The following is a 13825-nucleotide window of genomic DNA, read 5'->3' as shown; positions in this document are numbered from 1 at the left end:
AATGCACTTAGCTGGATCTGACCTCTCCCCTGACTTAAGCAACCCCAATAAAGCTCGCCCTGTCCCCTCCACAGCCTCCTGGGACACGGCTCAGAAGACCAAAGATGTTTCACCTCAGCTCAACCAGGCCACCATCATCGACCTCCACCCCTCCTCCACCTACAACATCCGCATGTTCGCTAAGAATCTGATCGGCAAGAGCGAGGCCAGCAACGAGCTCACCATCACCACGGACGAAGCAGGTGAGAGAGCTGACGAAGGAGGAGTTTTCCTCTCTGCACAAACATATGACATCTGTATTCCCCTGTGTAAATGTTGTACACTCGTATTTTCATACACACTAACTGATTAAGGCCCAATGACAGTAGTAAACCTAATTTGTTTCAATGATGAAACAATACTGGGCAACAAAAAGACAAGCAGAAGACAAGAGTCGGGTTTGAGTGTGTGTGTGTGTCGAGTGAAATACGAGAGGCAGAAGGAGCTAAAGGGCCAACCGAGTCAATTCATTAACAGCCCAGTGACATCAGCCCCATCGGCTCTGTTGCATTATTGAACACACGCTGACCTCGCACTAAAAGCAGAACTTTTCAATTAGCGGCCTCAGTAGTAAATGTCACACTCCGGTCAATAGACTGAGGCAGGACCCCTTCTACAAATTAGCCCCTCCATCCCTTCATCTCCTGTCTCTGCACCCCCAACAGAGCTCTTCTCTTCACTCTCAGCAGCCACCTATAAAAACAGTCATCACATGTTTCAGAACAAACAGATCCAGGCTGTAGTTTTATGTCTTTTTAAAGATGTTTGACACAGTTGTTGGATGTTTACAGTTTTATGATAAAATCTGTGTCTGTGGTATGATTTCAGCTCCTGATGGACCGCCACAGGAGGTGCTGCTGGAAGCTCTCTCCTCTCAGAGCATCCGAGTCACCTGGAGGGTGAGTTTATCCAGCCCTGCTGCTTAAAAGTGTGTGTGTGTGCTTCCATGAAGTGAATATTAACCTGTGTCAATAAGGTCCAGTCAGGGATGGCAGTGCGGCGTTTTGGTTTAAGAAACCCAAACCGTTTCCTCCTATAAGTCAGGGTGAACACTTCACCTGCTGCTCCTTCAGTTGAGCTGCTCAGCAGAAAGCAGCAGAAGATTAAAGTAGCACTGGTCAGCTTCCAGGTGTTTCTTTGTTTAACTTCATGAATGTAAAGCAGGGTATTAAAGACAAAGCACGTGTGCTCAGCTGGCTGTTCTTCAGTTAAAGCAGGTGTTAGGAGAAGCTTGAACGTGTGTGTTTTTGTGTAGCTCTGCAGTACTTTTGACTAGATATCAGTCTTTATATTTAAGTTTGGTGGGTTTTCTGCACTCTGCATTTATCTCCAGTGTGTGCACAGACATTTTATTTTATTTATTTATTATTTAAAAGGACCATGCATATTAATTAACATTTCTGTAAATATGCCAGAGTTAGCTAAAAGGCTAGTTTACATCTGTAGTCCCTTGCCAGATGTTAAAAAGGCTCCCTAAAAAGGACTATTTAGGGCTATTTAAACCTTAAATTCTCTTCCTACCTCTGTATCCTAATGACCCTCTGGATGAGATTCAACCACATGCTTCCTGCATTAAGGGGTGTTTTTTTTTAGTTTGAAGAGTACTTCATGTGTGCATGAGCTATCAGTGCTGACAAGGAAAAACAGAAGGGGGGCCTAAATTTGACTGTAAAGTGTTGGGTACACAAGACACCAGCAAGAAGTGCACAAAACAGAAATATGTCACAAGTTTTTTAGCAAACTGTTTTAAATTACCACATTCCCATGGTATAGTTTATAAAAATGTTTCTTTTGTAAAATATGGTGCTTGGTTGTCTCAAGTAACCCCTGTCTTTTACCCGCCAGCCGCCCAGGAAGCATCTTCAGAATGGAGCCATCAGAGGCTACCAGGTGGGCTACAGGGAGTACAGCTCAGGTGGGAACTACCAGTTCAGTGTCATCAGCGTGGAGACCACAGGGGACAACGCAGAAACTCTGGTGCTGGACAACCTGAAGAAGTTCACACAGTATGGAGTTGTGGTGCAGGCCAGCAACAGTGCAGGGACTGGGCCTTCGTCTACAGAGGTGGCAGCTACAACACTAGAGGACGGTAAGAGAAAGATGGTGATAAATATTACATGTCTCCGTTCATTTTCCACTTTGTCCTGACACTGATAATGCAAACACAAACACCTCTGAAAGCAAGACAGCACAGTGGGTTTTTTTTGGAGAGATTTTTGAGGATATATCGCACTCTAGTGGAGATCAGAGGGTGCTGCAGGATGTTGTCACAGCTCTAGTTTTACTGTGTTTAATAATGAACCTCTTGGATCTTTTCTCCCTCAGTGCCGAGTCGTCCTCCAGAGAACGTCCAGGCCACGGCCACATCTCCAGAGGTCATCTCTCTGTCTTGGCTGACTCCTCCCAAAGATGCTCTGAACGGCAACCTGCTGGGTTTCAGGGTCATCTACTGGGCCAACCTGCCTGATGGAGGTAAACATCAATATCTACACACAACAATAAAGTATACTGACCCAAGGAATCTAGACTTTACGAAAACAGAGTGAAGATAAAAAGCTGCTTGACTGCGATTACATTGATCTTCCATGAGCTATATGGTTGCAGATCTTGTGACCCTTAAAGTTCAGGAGGAGAAGGTGACTGGTTCAGTATTCACATCACCACAGAATGAATGAGGACTTTTGAACAATACAAAAGCAACAGATAGTCAGATAGAAACAGATAGTCATGCTTTGGTTTTCGGTCATGTGATGAGGCTCAGTGAAGGCCTACAGGGACAGACTTGATTTCAGCTCCTGTGTTATTCTCTGTGTATTTAATCCACTGACTTCCTGAGATGTGTTTTTTTAAAAGTTAATGTTGGGTTTGGATTGCTTTAAAGATAAGTAGTTCATGCATACGCCAATAGTACTGTTTTATGAAATAAGCGATAGTGTATATTTACCCAGGTGTATTCTGAGTATTGTTTCAGTTGTTGGCCCTCACTTTGCATGTTTCTGTGGAAGTCAGACGGCGTGCCACGCTGTTGTCACATGCCGTGTTTGTGTGGGAAGAATTGGTTGTGACAGCACGATTACCTTTGACCCCTGCACTGTCACATCATGTTGGCCGGCTTATAGACCATGAACGCTCAAGATGTGACAGCTTGGACTAGTTTGCATGGCAACAGTCTGCAGCTCTGTGCGTGAATAATCACAATTACATGACTCCTTTTCTATATAAATATCACAGATATAACAGTCAATATTTAACACTGACATGGTGTTATTTATATAAAACTGTTTAGTGTTACTTCCCCAGTCCCTGACAAGAATGAGCAGGAGAGACATTAACATCACTGACCAGCGGAGGGCAATACAAACTCTCTGTAACAAGCGGTACTGCAGGTCTATCTAGGTGTTATCTCAGCTTTGTATTAAGGGGTCTGTGTTTTTATTATACAGTAACAGTTCAAGGTTAAAGCAATGTCATCAAATAAGTTCACTCTAAATAAGAAAATAAGCAGCTCCTGAAGTAAACAAACTTTTACCAGTGTTTGACGGACAAGTACCTTTTTAAAGTCGATACCAGTAGGAAAAAAACATTAAAATTATAACAAATATGATGCACAGAAATCTTGTGGCGAGCTGTAGAGTTCAATAATGCTCAGAGTCAGAGCTCGCCACAGACATCTATGCTTTTGGCGTCAAACCAATGACTTTACATCCTGTAGCCAATGAAAATGTCTTAAAACATGGGCAATTCACAAAAAGGACCATGCCCTTGTACATTAGAACTACATTTTTAAGAGGACCGACTTTAATAAATAAAACTGTACTCCATAAACAAGAACATGTCTTTGAATATTAGAGCTATGTTTGACAGACAAAACCACACAATAGCACAGTTAAAGTAAAATAATTGTATTTTAACAAGTGGCTCCTGTGTTAAGAGGAGAAGAGCGGAGAAGAAAGGAGAGGAGAGAGTAGAGTAGTGGGGTTTGAGGGGGAGGGTCTTGAGAACTGAGACAAACAAGAGAGAATGGGTAAGGCAGGGTTACATACATAGGCACAGGTAATTACACAGAGGAAAGAGATGATGAGCTGCAGGTGATTAAAATGGTTTTAGAGACGTGGAACTGTGCCTGTTGTTACGTTATATTTACTTATATATTTAGATATAACTGTACAGTGATTATAATGCCGTTAATCACTTTTTAACATCAGCTTTAACAGTCCCATGAGCCTTTGCTCCAGTTTATTTGTTCAAAAATAATCAAAAGGTCAGTTTTCCCTTCTGTCATAATATTAGTCTGTTTTTATGTCAACTATACAGATGATGCACAGAAGCAGACAGTCCCAGAAACAATCTCAAATCACATCCAATTGCCAGGAAACAAAGAAATAAAAGTTAAGGTTGGGGTTAGAGAGGGCAAGATTACATCAACTCCAGCTTAACATCAACATCTACCAGTACTAGTTAACCTTAAAGCCTTGAAATTCCCTAGTTTTAGCTTCCTATACATTTTAAACTGATCAGCAGTTTCAGATTTTATTGTGTTGTTTTTATTGAGACAGTTAAATCTGGATATACAGACAACAAGTCAAACAAATATACCCACACACAGTCACATAAGATGCATTTACTGTACAATAAAATATAAGTGGATATTTCCAGTCTTTATTTCTTACTAACAGCCAGGGGATAAGTAATGCAGGTGTTAGATGGGATAAAGGAGTGAGAGGACAACATTGTTAAGGAGGGATATTTACAGATGAGACAGACATCAATAATTCAAACTGTGCCAGCTGAGAGGAGCAGTACGACAGTCAAGGCCTGACACTGCAGGAGGCCTTGGACGCAGGGTTGTTTAAACCTTGTGATTGAGTATGACATCAAATCCAAGGCTGTGATATGACATCTTCAAGCCTGACATCTATTTTAGTGTACCTGATCTGCTGTATGATATATTGTCACAGGTTAGGACCAGCAGAAGCTTGTCATTTCACTGGATTATTTACAAACAGAGACCTGCATCGCATCTGACTTTTGGGTTTCTGAGTTCCTGAGTTTCGCCACTACATTTAAGATCATTCTCACACCCTCTCATCCTTTTTTCTTTGTTCATCAGAACTCGGAGAGATCAGGAATGTGACGACCTCGAAGCCTTCTCTGGAGCTGGATGGACTGGAGAAATATACCAACTACAGCATCCAGGTGTTGGCCTTCACCAGAGCTGGAGACGGAGTTCGCAGTGAACAGATTTACACCCGTACCAAGGAGGACGGTATGAAGTTTAGGTCACAGATTCTTAATCAGAGCTTGTTCCTCCCTGATGCTTGAGACTCTCTGCTGTAGGGCATGAAGAAATTACATTTAGTAAGCTCCTTAAATTAAATAGGAAATGTAGTTTTTGCTAACATGATGATACTTACCAGATATGATTGAACCCCTGTGGTTAAACAGAGGATATATTTATCAAGTGGAAAACTGCATCAAGCAGAAAATCCTGAAGAACATGACGCTGTGCGTTTATAATCTTGTTCTATCACTTTGTTAAAAGAAGTGCAAAATCATCTCAGTGGTTGAATTATAATCATGTAAGAAAAAAAAATACCAACTCATCTTCTCCTCTGTTTAGTTCCCGGTCCTCCAGCTGGTGTCAAGGCAGCGGCTGCTTCTAACTCGGTGGTGTTCGTGTCTTGGCTTCCTCCTCTCAAAGTGAATGGCATCATTAGGAAGTACACCGTCTTCTGCTCCAACCCACACCCCACGGTAAAAACATTTCACTGAATATGAAATTCTAAACTTAATATTGAACCATGTTGAAGTTCCTCTGTGGAGCAAATTATTGTTTAGTGTTTAAAATTGGCTGAATTGGAAATGAACCAGTTATAACCTTTGGGGCTTGTAACATACTAAAATCATTCATGTTGTAACGCTATAATTCCAAACCTTAACACAGCCAGTTTGTTATGATGATTATGTTGTGATTTTAGATAATATGTTCAAATCTAATTTGAAAGACTTTAGAGTGGACATTCTTGGCGCTCAGTTGAGAACCAATGATATGAAGGATAAGGCCGGTCATATTCCACAATTGATCCCATGAAAGTATAGATAGGATATATCATTGACATGATACAGATAATTCTGGCTATTCATATCCTTATATAAATGGTTAATACTTGTATGCAGGTTATAAATAAATTTTTGTCGCAGCCCACCACAAACCTCCAGAATTTGACAGCTGTAAATCTGACACCCCTGTGTGTGTAGGCTGACGTTGCTTCAACTGTGGTTATTGAAAACAAATCACGTTTGTGTAAAGTTAATCTAGCAGACACTGACTGTTTTTTATAAATGTTTATGTATTGAAAGTTGCTGGATCTGGGACACTGCTTTGATTTCCAGAAACATTGTGATGTCCTGACTCAGTGTTAGGATACAAACACGCTGTTTCTGTGTCTGTTTGTCACTTGTATGAAGCTGCACATGTGAATGTAGTATGCAGCACTCAAACGCCTTGAGAATAAATATTTATGGAGTAGTATACTAGTATCTCAAAGAGTACCTCTCCTACCTGGATATGGTTTATGTTTGTTTTAAAAACACAACCAGCTGAGATGCATATGTCCATGTCAAAACTCTTTACATGTTAGTCTGTATCTAATTGTCTGTGGACTTGGCTCTTTGTTACAGGATTTGTATATATGAGATAAATATGGACTTTTTGATTTGATCTCCAGTAGAAAACTGTGCTAACGTCCTGAAATCCTCCCTCTCCCAGGTGAGCAGTGAGTTTGAGGCAGCTCCAGATGTTTTCTTCTATCGCATCCCCAACCTGAGCAGGAACCGTCAGTACAGCATCTGGGTTGTGGCTGTCACCGCTGCAGGTCGAGGAAACGCCAGTGAAATCATCACTGTCAAACCCATGGCTGAGGGTAGGTGGAGCCTACAGTGTGACATTTACTACAGCTCAAATCCTTGTTAGACATATGTGTATAAGAAGACAGACTCTGTCTAACTCTAACTCTGTATTTTAACCATGGAGTCTGTGCATGCTTGGTAAGAGCGGATAAGCTGATCACACATGCTGATAGACCTCATGGTATCTGGAGTCAAGGCCCACAGCTCCCATTAGGATGCTCTCATCCTGTCTGAGGTCTAGGTGATGGATGTTCCCCTCAACCATCTGACTGTGACCCCTGACCCTGCAGCCCTGAATCAGACAGGAGCTTAAGCTTGAGAACAACAACACCTCTGTGTGCTTATAATGTGTGTTTGCGTGTGTGTTCCTGCAGCTCCGTCTCGGATCCTCACGTTCAACAGGACGGTGACAACACCCTGGATGAGAGACATCATGCTGCCCTGTAAAGCAGTGGGCGATCCATCCCCGACCATCAAATGGATGAAGGAGATGTGAGTACAGCACACACACACACACACACACACACACACACACACACACACACACACACACACAAACACACACATACACACACATCTTTTGCAATCCATGACAGTACAAATATTTGTTTCTTCAAAGTGTGAGACGCAAAATAGAACCCTGATCTTGAACACATCTGTATTTCAGAAACGGGACCCCAGCTCCTGTTGTGATTGACAGCCGGCGCAGTGTCCATGGTAACGGCAGCCTTATTATCCGCACGATAAAAGCAGAAGACTCTGGAAACTACACTTGCGTTGCCAGTAACAGCTTTGGGTCGGACAAGATTGTCCTCAACCTGCAGGTTCAAGGTGAGAAACTCAACATGAGGGAAACAAATCTGCCTCTCTGTAACACTCTAAACAGGAAGAGCCATGCAGAACACACTTATCTTTTCAAACCTCCTCCTTTTTTCTTTTGATTAATTCTTTAAGTTATTTTCTCTCAATTAACGCAACAGTGTGTGAACCATCTCTGTTCTTAAGTCATTTCCTCTTCAGTGTACAGGAGCTTCTTGTAGGTCTCTTACTCTCTCATACCTATATCTATTTCAGTGTCTTGTTTCGTTGTTTGTTTGCTGATGTAGTTTTGATAATCATCTTCCTGCATTATCCTGTCACATTTCATTTATTGCTGTGCAGCAGTTTCTTTGCACAGTGGAAAAAAGATGATATAACACCTGTACACAGGCGGTGTTACAGCATGCTGCATCTGTTGCGCGACATGAATACATTTACACATCTTGCTGCTTTTGCAAAACACTCTGTGGGAATCAAATGAAGTCCTCAGAGGAAGAAAGAGTCTTATCAGATGACTTTGTTCTTCAAATTGATCTATTGATTATTTATTTCTTCATTGTAAAGTATTTATTCGTTTTTGGCAAACCAGCTCAGAGGTGCATTACTGCCACCCTCTGGAGGGGAGTTGAACAAGGGGAGTGAATTTAGGTCAGGCAGTGAAACTTTGAAAAGAGGAGCTCTAAAGACAAACAAAACCTTCCGATCCGTCCTCCTAAACTGTCGTACTTTGCTCTTCTTCCCCTTCAGTTCCACCTGACCAGCCTCGCCTCACAGTGACCAAGACTACCACCACCTCCATCACCCTCTCCTGGATCCCCGGAGACAACGGAGGCAGCTCCATAAGAGGTCACTAACGCACGCACTTGTTTTTAAACTGTTTCTTCTGCCTCCTTCTTTTTTTTAGTCTCCTTCCCAGTAACACCAGAAGAGCTCCTCACTCATGTTTTGTGTGTGTTCTTTGTTCTGCAGGTTACATCCTGCAGTACTCTGAGGATAACAGCGAGCAGTGGGGGAACTTTGCCATAAGTCCCAGCGAGCGCTCCTATCGACTGGAGAACCTCAAGTGTGGCACCTGGTACAAATTCACACTCACAGCCCAGAATGCAGTGGGGCCTGGTCGCATCAGTGAGATCATCGAAGCAAAGACTCATGGGAAAGGTATGACAAACAAAGTTATTTAATGATTGGCACTTGATTGAATTTGATTACAGTGCAGCAAGAGTTCTTCTTCAAAGCTCATATTTTTTAACTTGATGTTTATATCTTTTATCTTTATAATTATATTCTGCCTCTGTTTGCAGACTTCTGCAGTTTCATTCTTTCCATCCTCACACTGACGCTCTTCTCTCCTCTCTGAACAGAACCTCAGTACTCTAAAGAACAGGAGCTCTTCACCAGCATCAACGCCACACGAGTCAAACTCAACCTGAACGGCTGGAATAACGGCGGCTGTCCAATCACCTCCTTCACGCTAGAGTATCGTCCTGTAGAATCCCCCACCTGGACCACGGCTCAACGGACCTCCCTCACTAAGAGCTACATCCTGTACGACCTGCAGGAGGCCAACTGGTACGAGCTGCAGATGAAGGTCTACAACAGCGCTGGCTATGCTGAGAAGAGGGTCAAGTTTGCAACGCTCAGCTATGACGGCAGTGAGTGAACACACACGAAGGGAACAATAGTGTTTCCCACTTGTTTCTTTAAGAGGGGATGCACTCACAGAAATATTGTTTATGGGCTGTAGGAGGTGAGAGGTAACCTGCTTTAGAGATATTCTCATTCGAACATCACAACTGTTGAACTGTTGAAAGAGTTAAAACTTTGAGAGGATGAGAAGGTTTCAACTAAATATTCAACTCTCAACAAGAAATAAAGCACAACATTTAGGAAATATGACGTCAAATAATTCAAATGATCGTTCCCAAGAAAAGGTAAATGTCACTTGAAGTTGTAATACAAGGAAACATGTTTTTTGACAAAGAACCCACAGATATCTTGGCACTTTGCTTTCTAGAGTAAACGCAGGAACAGTTACCTGATACAAAGAAAAAAAAGGTTATATCATTTTAAGGGAACTGTGCTTAAATCAAGCATTTAGTGCAGTGCTAATACTGCCCAGAAAAACATGGATATTGTTCTCAAAATAAGAAAACCTGACTGTATTTAATTTAACTAGAAAAGAGAAGAGTGAAGAGGCAATAAAAGGTATACAGTACTGGTTATAAAATATGTTTAATTTGACAAACAGCTTGACTTCTTTTGCAGTGATCCAAAATCTTTCCTCATCCGAGTCTCATTTCTAGCATTTATTCATTCTAGAAATTAAAGACTTAAAAAAGGTTTGAACATGTCTGAGGGTAAGATGAAATAACTCATCAGACAAAGCATAAGCATATTTTGTCTTGATTTCAGATACACTTTCTACAGCTTTGAAACAAAGAGGTAAAAAAAATCACCTCTCCTGTTAACAGCAGAGTAGGGATTGAGTTTCCTTTGATGGATCGCAGAGTGAAAAACTCATTTTGTGCTGGTTTGTTTATTGCTGCCTGTGACACCTCCGTCAAAGGCCTTGTGAACGCCCCTGCCGGAGTGAAATAATTTCATGATCTCCTTTAAGATAAAGGAGGCTGCCAGCTAATAATGCACCCTGAGAGCTTAGTGGTGTTCTGCAGAGAGAGAAAAAAACGTGAGGACCAAAGTGTAACTTCTTCCATTCTGAACATGCTGCAGGGAAATCAGGATAAAGATGTGTGCTCTGGCATTGAAGTACAGTTTAGCAGAATGGGAACCATGTTTAAGTGCTGGTACAAACAAAGAAGTACCATGAGTACTTGGAAGAAGATGTGAAAGACACCTCCAAACTTGAATATATTATAAGAGTCTTTCAGCAGCTATCCAAAAGACACAGATGATTGTATATATTCCTCCATGTAAACTGATTAAAGTGGAAGCGTTGGCATGTGTCAATAAACTTACCTCTGACTTCTCCACAGGTACCATCGCACCCTTGGTGAAGGCTCCTAATGTTAGTGAGGAGAACTCTGGAGGAGGTGAAGGTCTGAAGATGATGGTTACCATTTCCTGTGTGTTGGTGGGGATCGTTGTGATCTTTATCGGGCTGCTGGTGCTGAGGAGGAGGAGGAGGGAGCAGAGGTTGAAGAGGCTCCGAGGTAATCTTACAAGTCATCGCTTCAGGTTTTACTGAATAACAGACACAAGTATGGGATTTTAACCAGTTATTGCTGAGTTTGAATAAGTACGGTAAAACTGTTTTTGTTTCCAGACAATTAACTGTCATGGCTTTACTTAAATACACAATTATCAAGATTTCTTAAGATGAATTAGTCATGTGAGCAGCTGTGTAGAGCAACCAAAATATTTACCAGAAGAGATCAAGCAGGAAAGGTGAGCTTGATGTTGTTTAAAGTATGTGTACTTTCATGTACTTTCTGTATAGACAACATGTACATAAAACGGCCGGTCGACCATTTCCTGCATGTCTTCCCCTGCTCTGTACTCCCCACATTTCCTGTCTCTCTTCAGCTGTCCTATAAAAATAAAGGCAAGAAGGCCAAAAATATAACTTTAAAAAAAAAAAAAGAGTGAGTTTTCCAACAGGATAGCACACGTTTAGAGAGTTTCATACATTTTTACAGTTTGATTTTGACACATTAACACCCTTCACATAACAAGGTATTTGTATTCTGAAGTCTAATATTGTCAGAAAAATCTACTGAGTCTGAAAATGCTAGTCAGGAAATGTGTAGGAATGAAGTGTTTCAAATTTGTATGAACAACTAATAAACGTGTGTCTTCTGTGTTTGTTTCACAGATGCAAAAAGTCTGGCCGAGATGCTCATGAGGTAAGAACATTCAAAAACTTAATTGGCACATAAATACGCCATTATGCTGACGATACTGTGATTTATTATGTTGAGAGTTGTGGATACTTACATTGTTCACTGTTCTGTACATTGCAGTAAAAACACACGCCCAGCAGAGCCAATTAACAAACAGCAACAGACACTCCGCATGCACATCGACATCCCCAGAGCCCAGCTGCTGATCGAGGAGAGAGACACCATGGAGACTGTTGGTAAGCTCACTGCTGCTGTGGAGGAAAACACACTTGATGTAGAAGCAAACAAACCTGATCACAGTGCTTAACTTGTTTTTGTTGCTTCCACAGACGACAGGTCCACTGTGTTGCTGACTGATAACGACTTTGGGGAGACCCAGAAGCAGAAGTCGTCTACAGTCACCCACACAGTCCACTACCAGTCCCTGTCCCAGGCCACCGGTCCACTGGTCGATGTGTCTGACGCCAGACCGGGAACCAGTAAGTCCAGTACGGACGCTTTTTTTCATTTTAACTTCATTAGATATGCATGTGGTTTTGTGTTTGTGTCTGTTCTGAGTAGTTTTTACTTTGTCATTTTGTTCTTTTCCTTCATTGCTGTGCCTTGTGCATTGCATTGTACATTGTTGGTTTTACCTTCTGTGTTTGTGACACCAAATGCAGTGTGAGGTAGAGCAGACATCTTGAAAAACCATCGCAATAACACTGCAAACTCTCCACACAGTGACATATGTGTGACTCAAAGCTAACCTTTTTTATCACAAAAAATCTATTTATTTTTCCCTTTTCTTCTTAAAATATCATTATAATTAAACCCCATTAAATAAAATACTGTATATGTAGGGTCACATTTTGAAGCATTGCAAACTATATTGTGTGTGAGTCTCCAGTCTCCTTCACTGCCATTACCGGACAAAGCTAGACAAAGCTGACTACTTAGCTTGTGTAAAGGTTTGCGTGTCCTTGTGAACAAAACAAACAAAACAGGAACCAAATGTTATTATTTTCTGCAACTGTAGACCAAATTTCAAAGAGAATCTCCTTTTTTCACATTTATACTTCTATATATAGGACAAGTGGGTCCTTCTTCTGGACACTTCTATTTGATTCTTGAAAAACCATCCCTTTCTTCTTCTTACTTTTTATTAAAATACCTTCTTCTGATACTCCTCAGTGCTGTTATTATTGTATTTCTTCTATAACAAAATGTCTGCAAATACTTTTGGATGTTTGTTTATGTTGGTATCGTCAGTCAAAAGCTCCATGTGTATCCTGGAAATAAAGCTGCATGTCTTTAATGTTTTTTAGTTATGTATGTAACAAGAAGTTAAGATTTTTTTAGCTAAGTAGTACATTTTCAGACCCATGACAAAATATAGAAGTCAAAATAGTAAATTTATAGACCAAACCAGCCTTATATCTTTTATCAAAAGCACTCTGATGTTTTTTAAAATGATTACATAGCATTAGCTACGTACATCCATAATGGAAGTGATTGGAAGTTAATGTAAAGAATCAAAGGTCAAGAAGCAGTCCAACGGTGGCCTAGCGGTCTAAATGCCCCACATACAGAGGCTACAGTCCTCATCGCAGGGGTCGCCGGTTCGTCCTGACCGGTCGACCATTTCCTGCATGTCTTCTCCCACTCTCTACTCCCCATATTTCCTGTCTCTCTTCAGCTGTCCTATGGAATAAAGGCAAAACGCCCCCCCCAAACAAAATATATATATATATAACTTTAAAAAAAGAAGCACTCCAGCTACACGTATCTCCAAATAAATGAAATTTGACATACAATACTAAACTTAATCACAAAATATTTTTTCTTTGAATGTTTTGGATGACTGAATGAACGCCCCTCTCCTCCTCTTTTTCAGACCCAACAGCTCGCCGCACAGCCAAAGCTGGCCCCGCTGCTCGAAACCGCTATGCCAGCCAGTGGACCCTGAACCGCCCCCACCCTCCCGTCTCCTCTCACACACTCAGCACTGACTGGAGGCTGCCCACACCCAGAGTGGCCGGCTCTGTGGACAAGGAGAGTGACAGCTACAGCGTCAGCCCATCTCAGGACACAGGTACGACCCACATCTGGAAATGTAACACAGCATAAACAGAGTAACTCTACATGTTTCTAACAACTGATCTGTATCTGACAAATTTAACAAAGTGCCACCCTAACTGCTTTGTCACTAACTCTGA

At 41.5% G+C, this 13825-nt stretch overlaps 1 protein-coding gene across 1 annotated transcript in view; it reads left to right on the top strand.

Moving 5' to 3' along the window:
* dscama (Down syndrome cell adhesion molecule a) overlaps positions 1–13825 on the top strand; it is a 121149-nt gene that overhangs the window by 102827 nt on the left and 4497 nt on the right. The window contains exons 15-31 of the mRNA XM_034682905.1: positions 75–242; positions 868–938; positions 1885–2128; positions 2365–2511; positions 5150–5305; positions 5660–5793; positions 6809–6962; positions 7323–7440; positions 7616–7779; positions 8515–8613; positions 8737–8925; positions 9129–9419; positions 10761–10937; positions 11600–11630; positions 11748–11863; positions 11957–12106; positions 13504–13701. Of these exons, the coding sequence (XP_034538796.1) occupies positions 75–242; positions 868–938; positions 1885–2128; positions 2365–2511; positions 5150–5305; positions 5660–5793; positions 6809–6962; positions 7323–7440; positions 7616–7779; positions 8515–8613; positions 8737–8925; positions 9129–9419; positions 10761–10937; positions 11600–11630; positions 11748–11863; positions 11957–12106; positions 13504–13701 (2607 nt within the window). The remainder of the gene's footprint in view (positions 1–74; positions 243–867; positions 939–1884; positions 2129–2364; positions 2512–5149; positions 5306–5659; positions 5794–6808; positions 6963–7322; positions 7441–7615; positions 7780–8514; positions 8614–8736; positions 8926–9128; positions 9420–10760; positions 10938–11599; positions 11631–11747; positions 11864–11956; positions 12107–13503; positions 13702–13825) is intronic.

The sequence above is a fragment of the Notolabrus celidotus genome, chromosome 5 (assembly GCF_009762535.1).
Source record: "Notolabrus celidotus isolate fNotCel1 chromosome 5, fNotCel1.pri, whole genome shotgun sequence".
In the NCBI taxonomy this organism is placed as follows: domain Eukaryota; kingdom Metazoa; phylum Chordata; class Actinopteri; order Labriformes; family Labridae; genus Notolabrus; species Notolabrus celidotus.
This window is presented reverse-complemented; position numbering and strand designations above follow the sequence as displayed.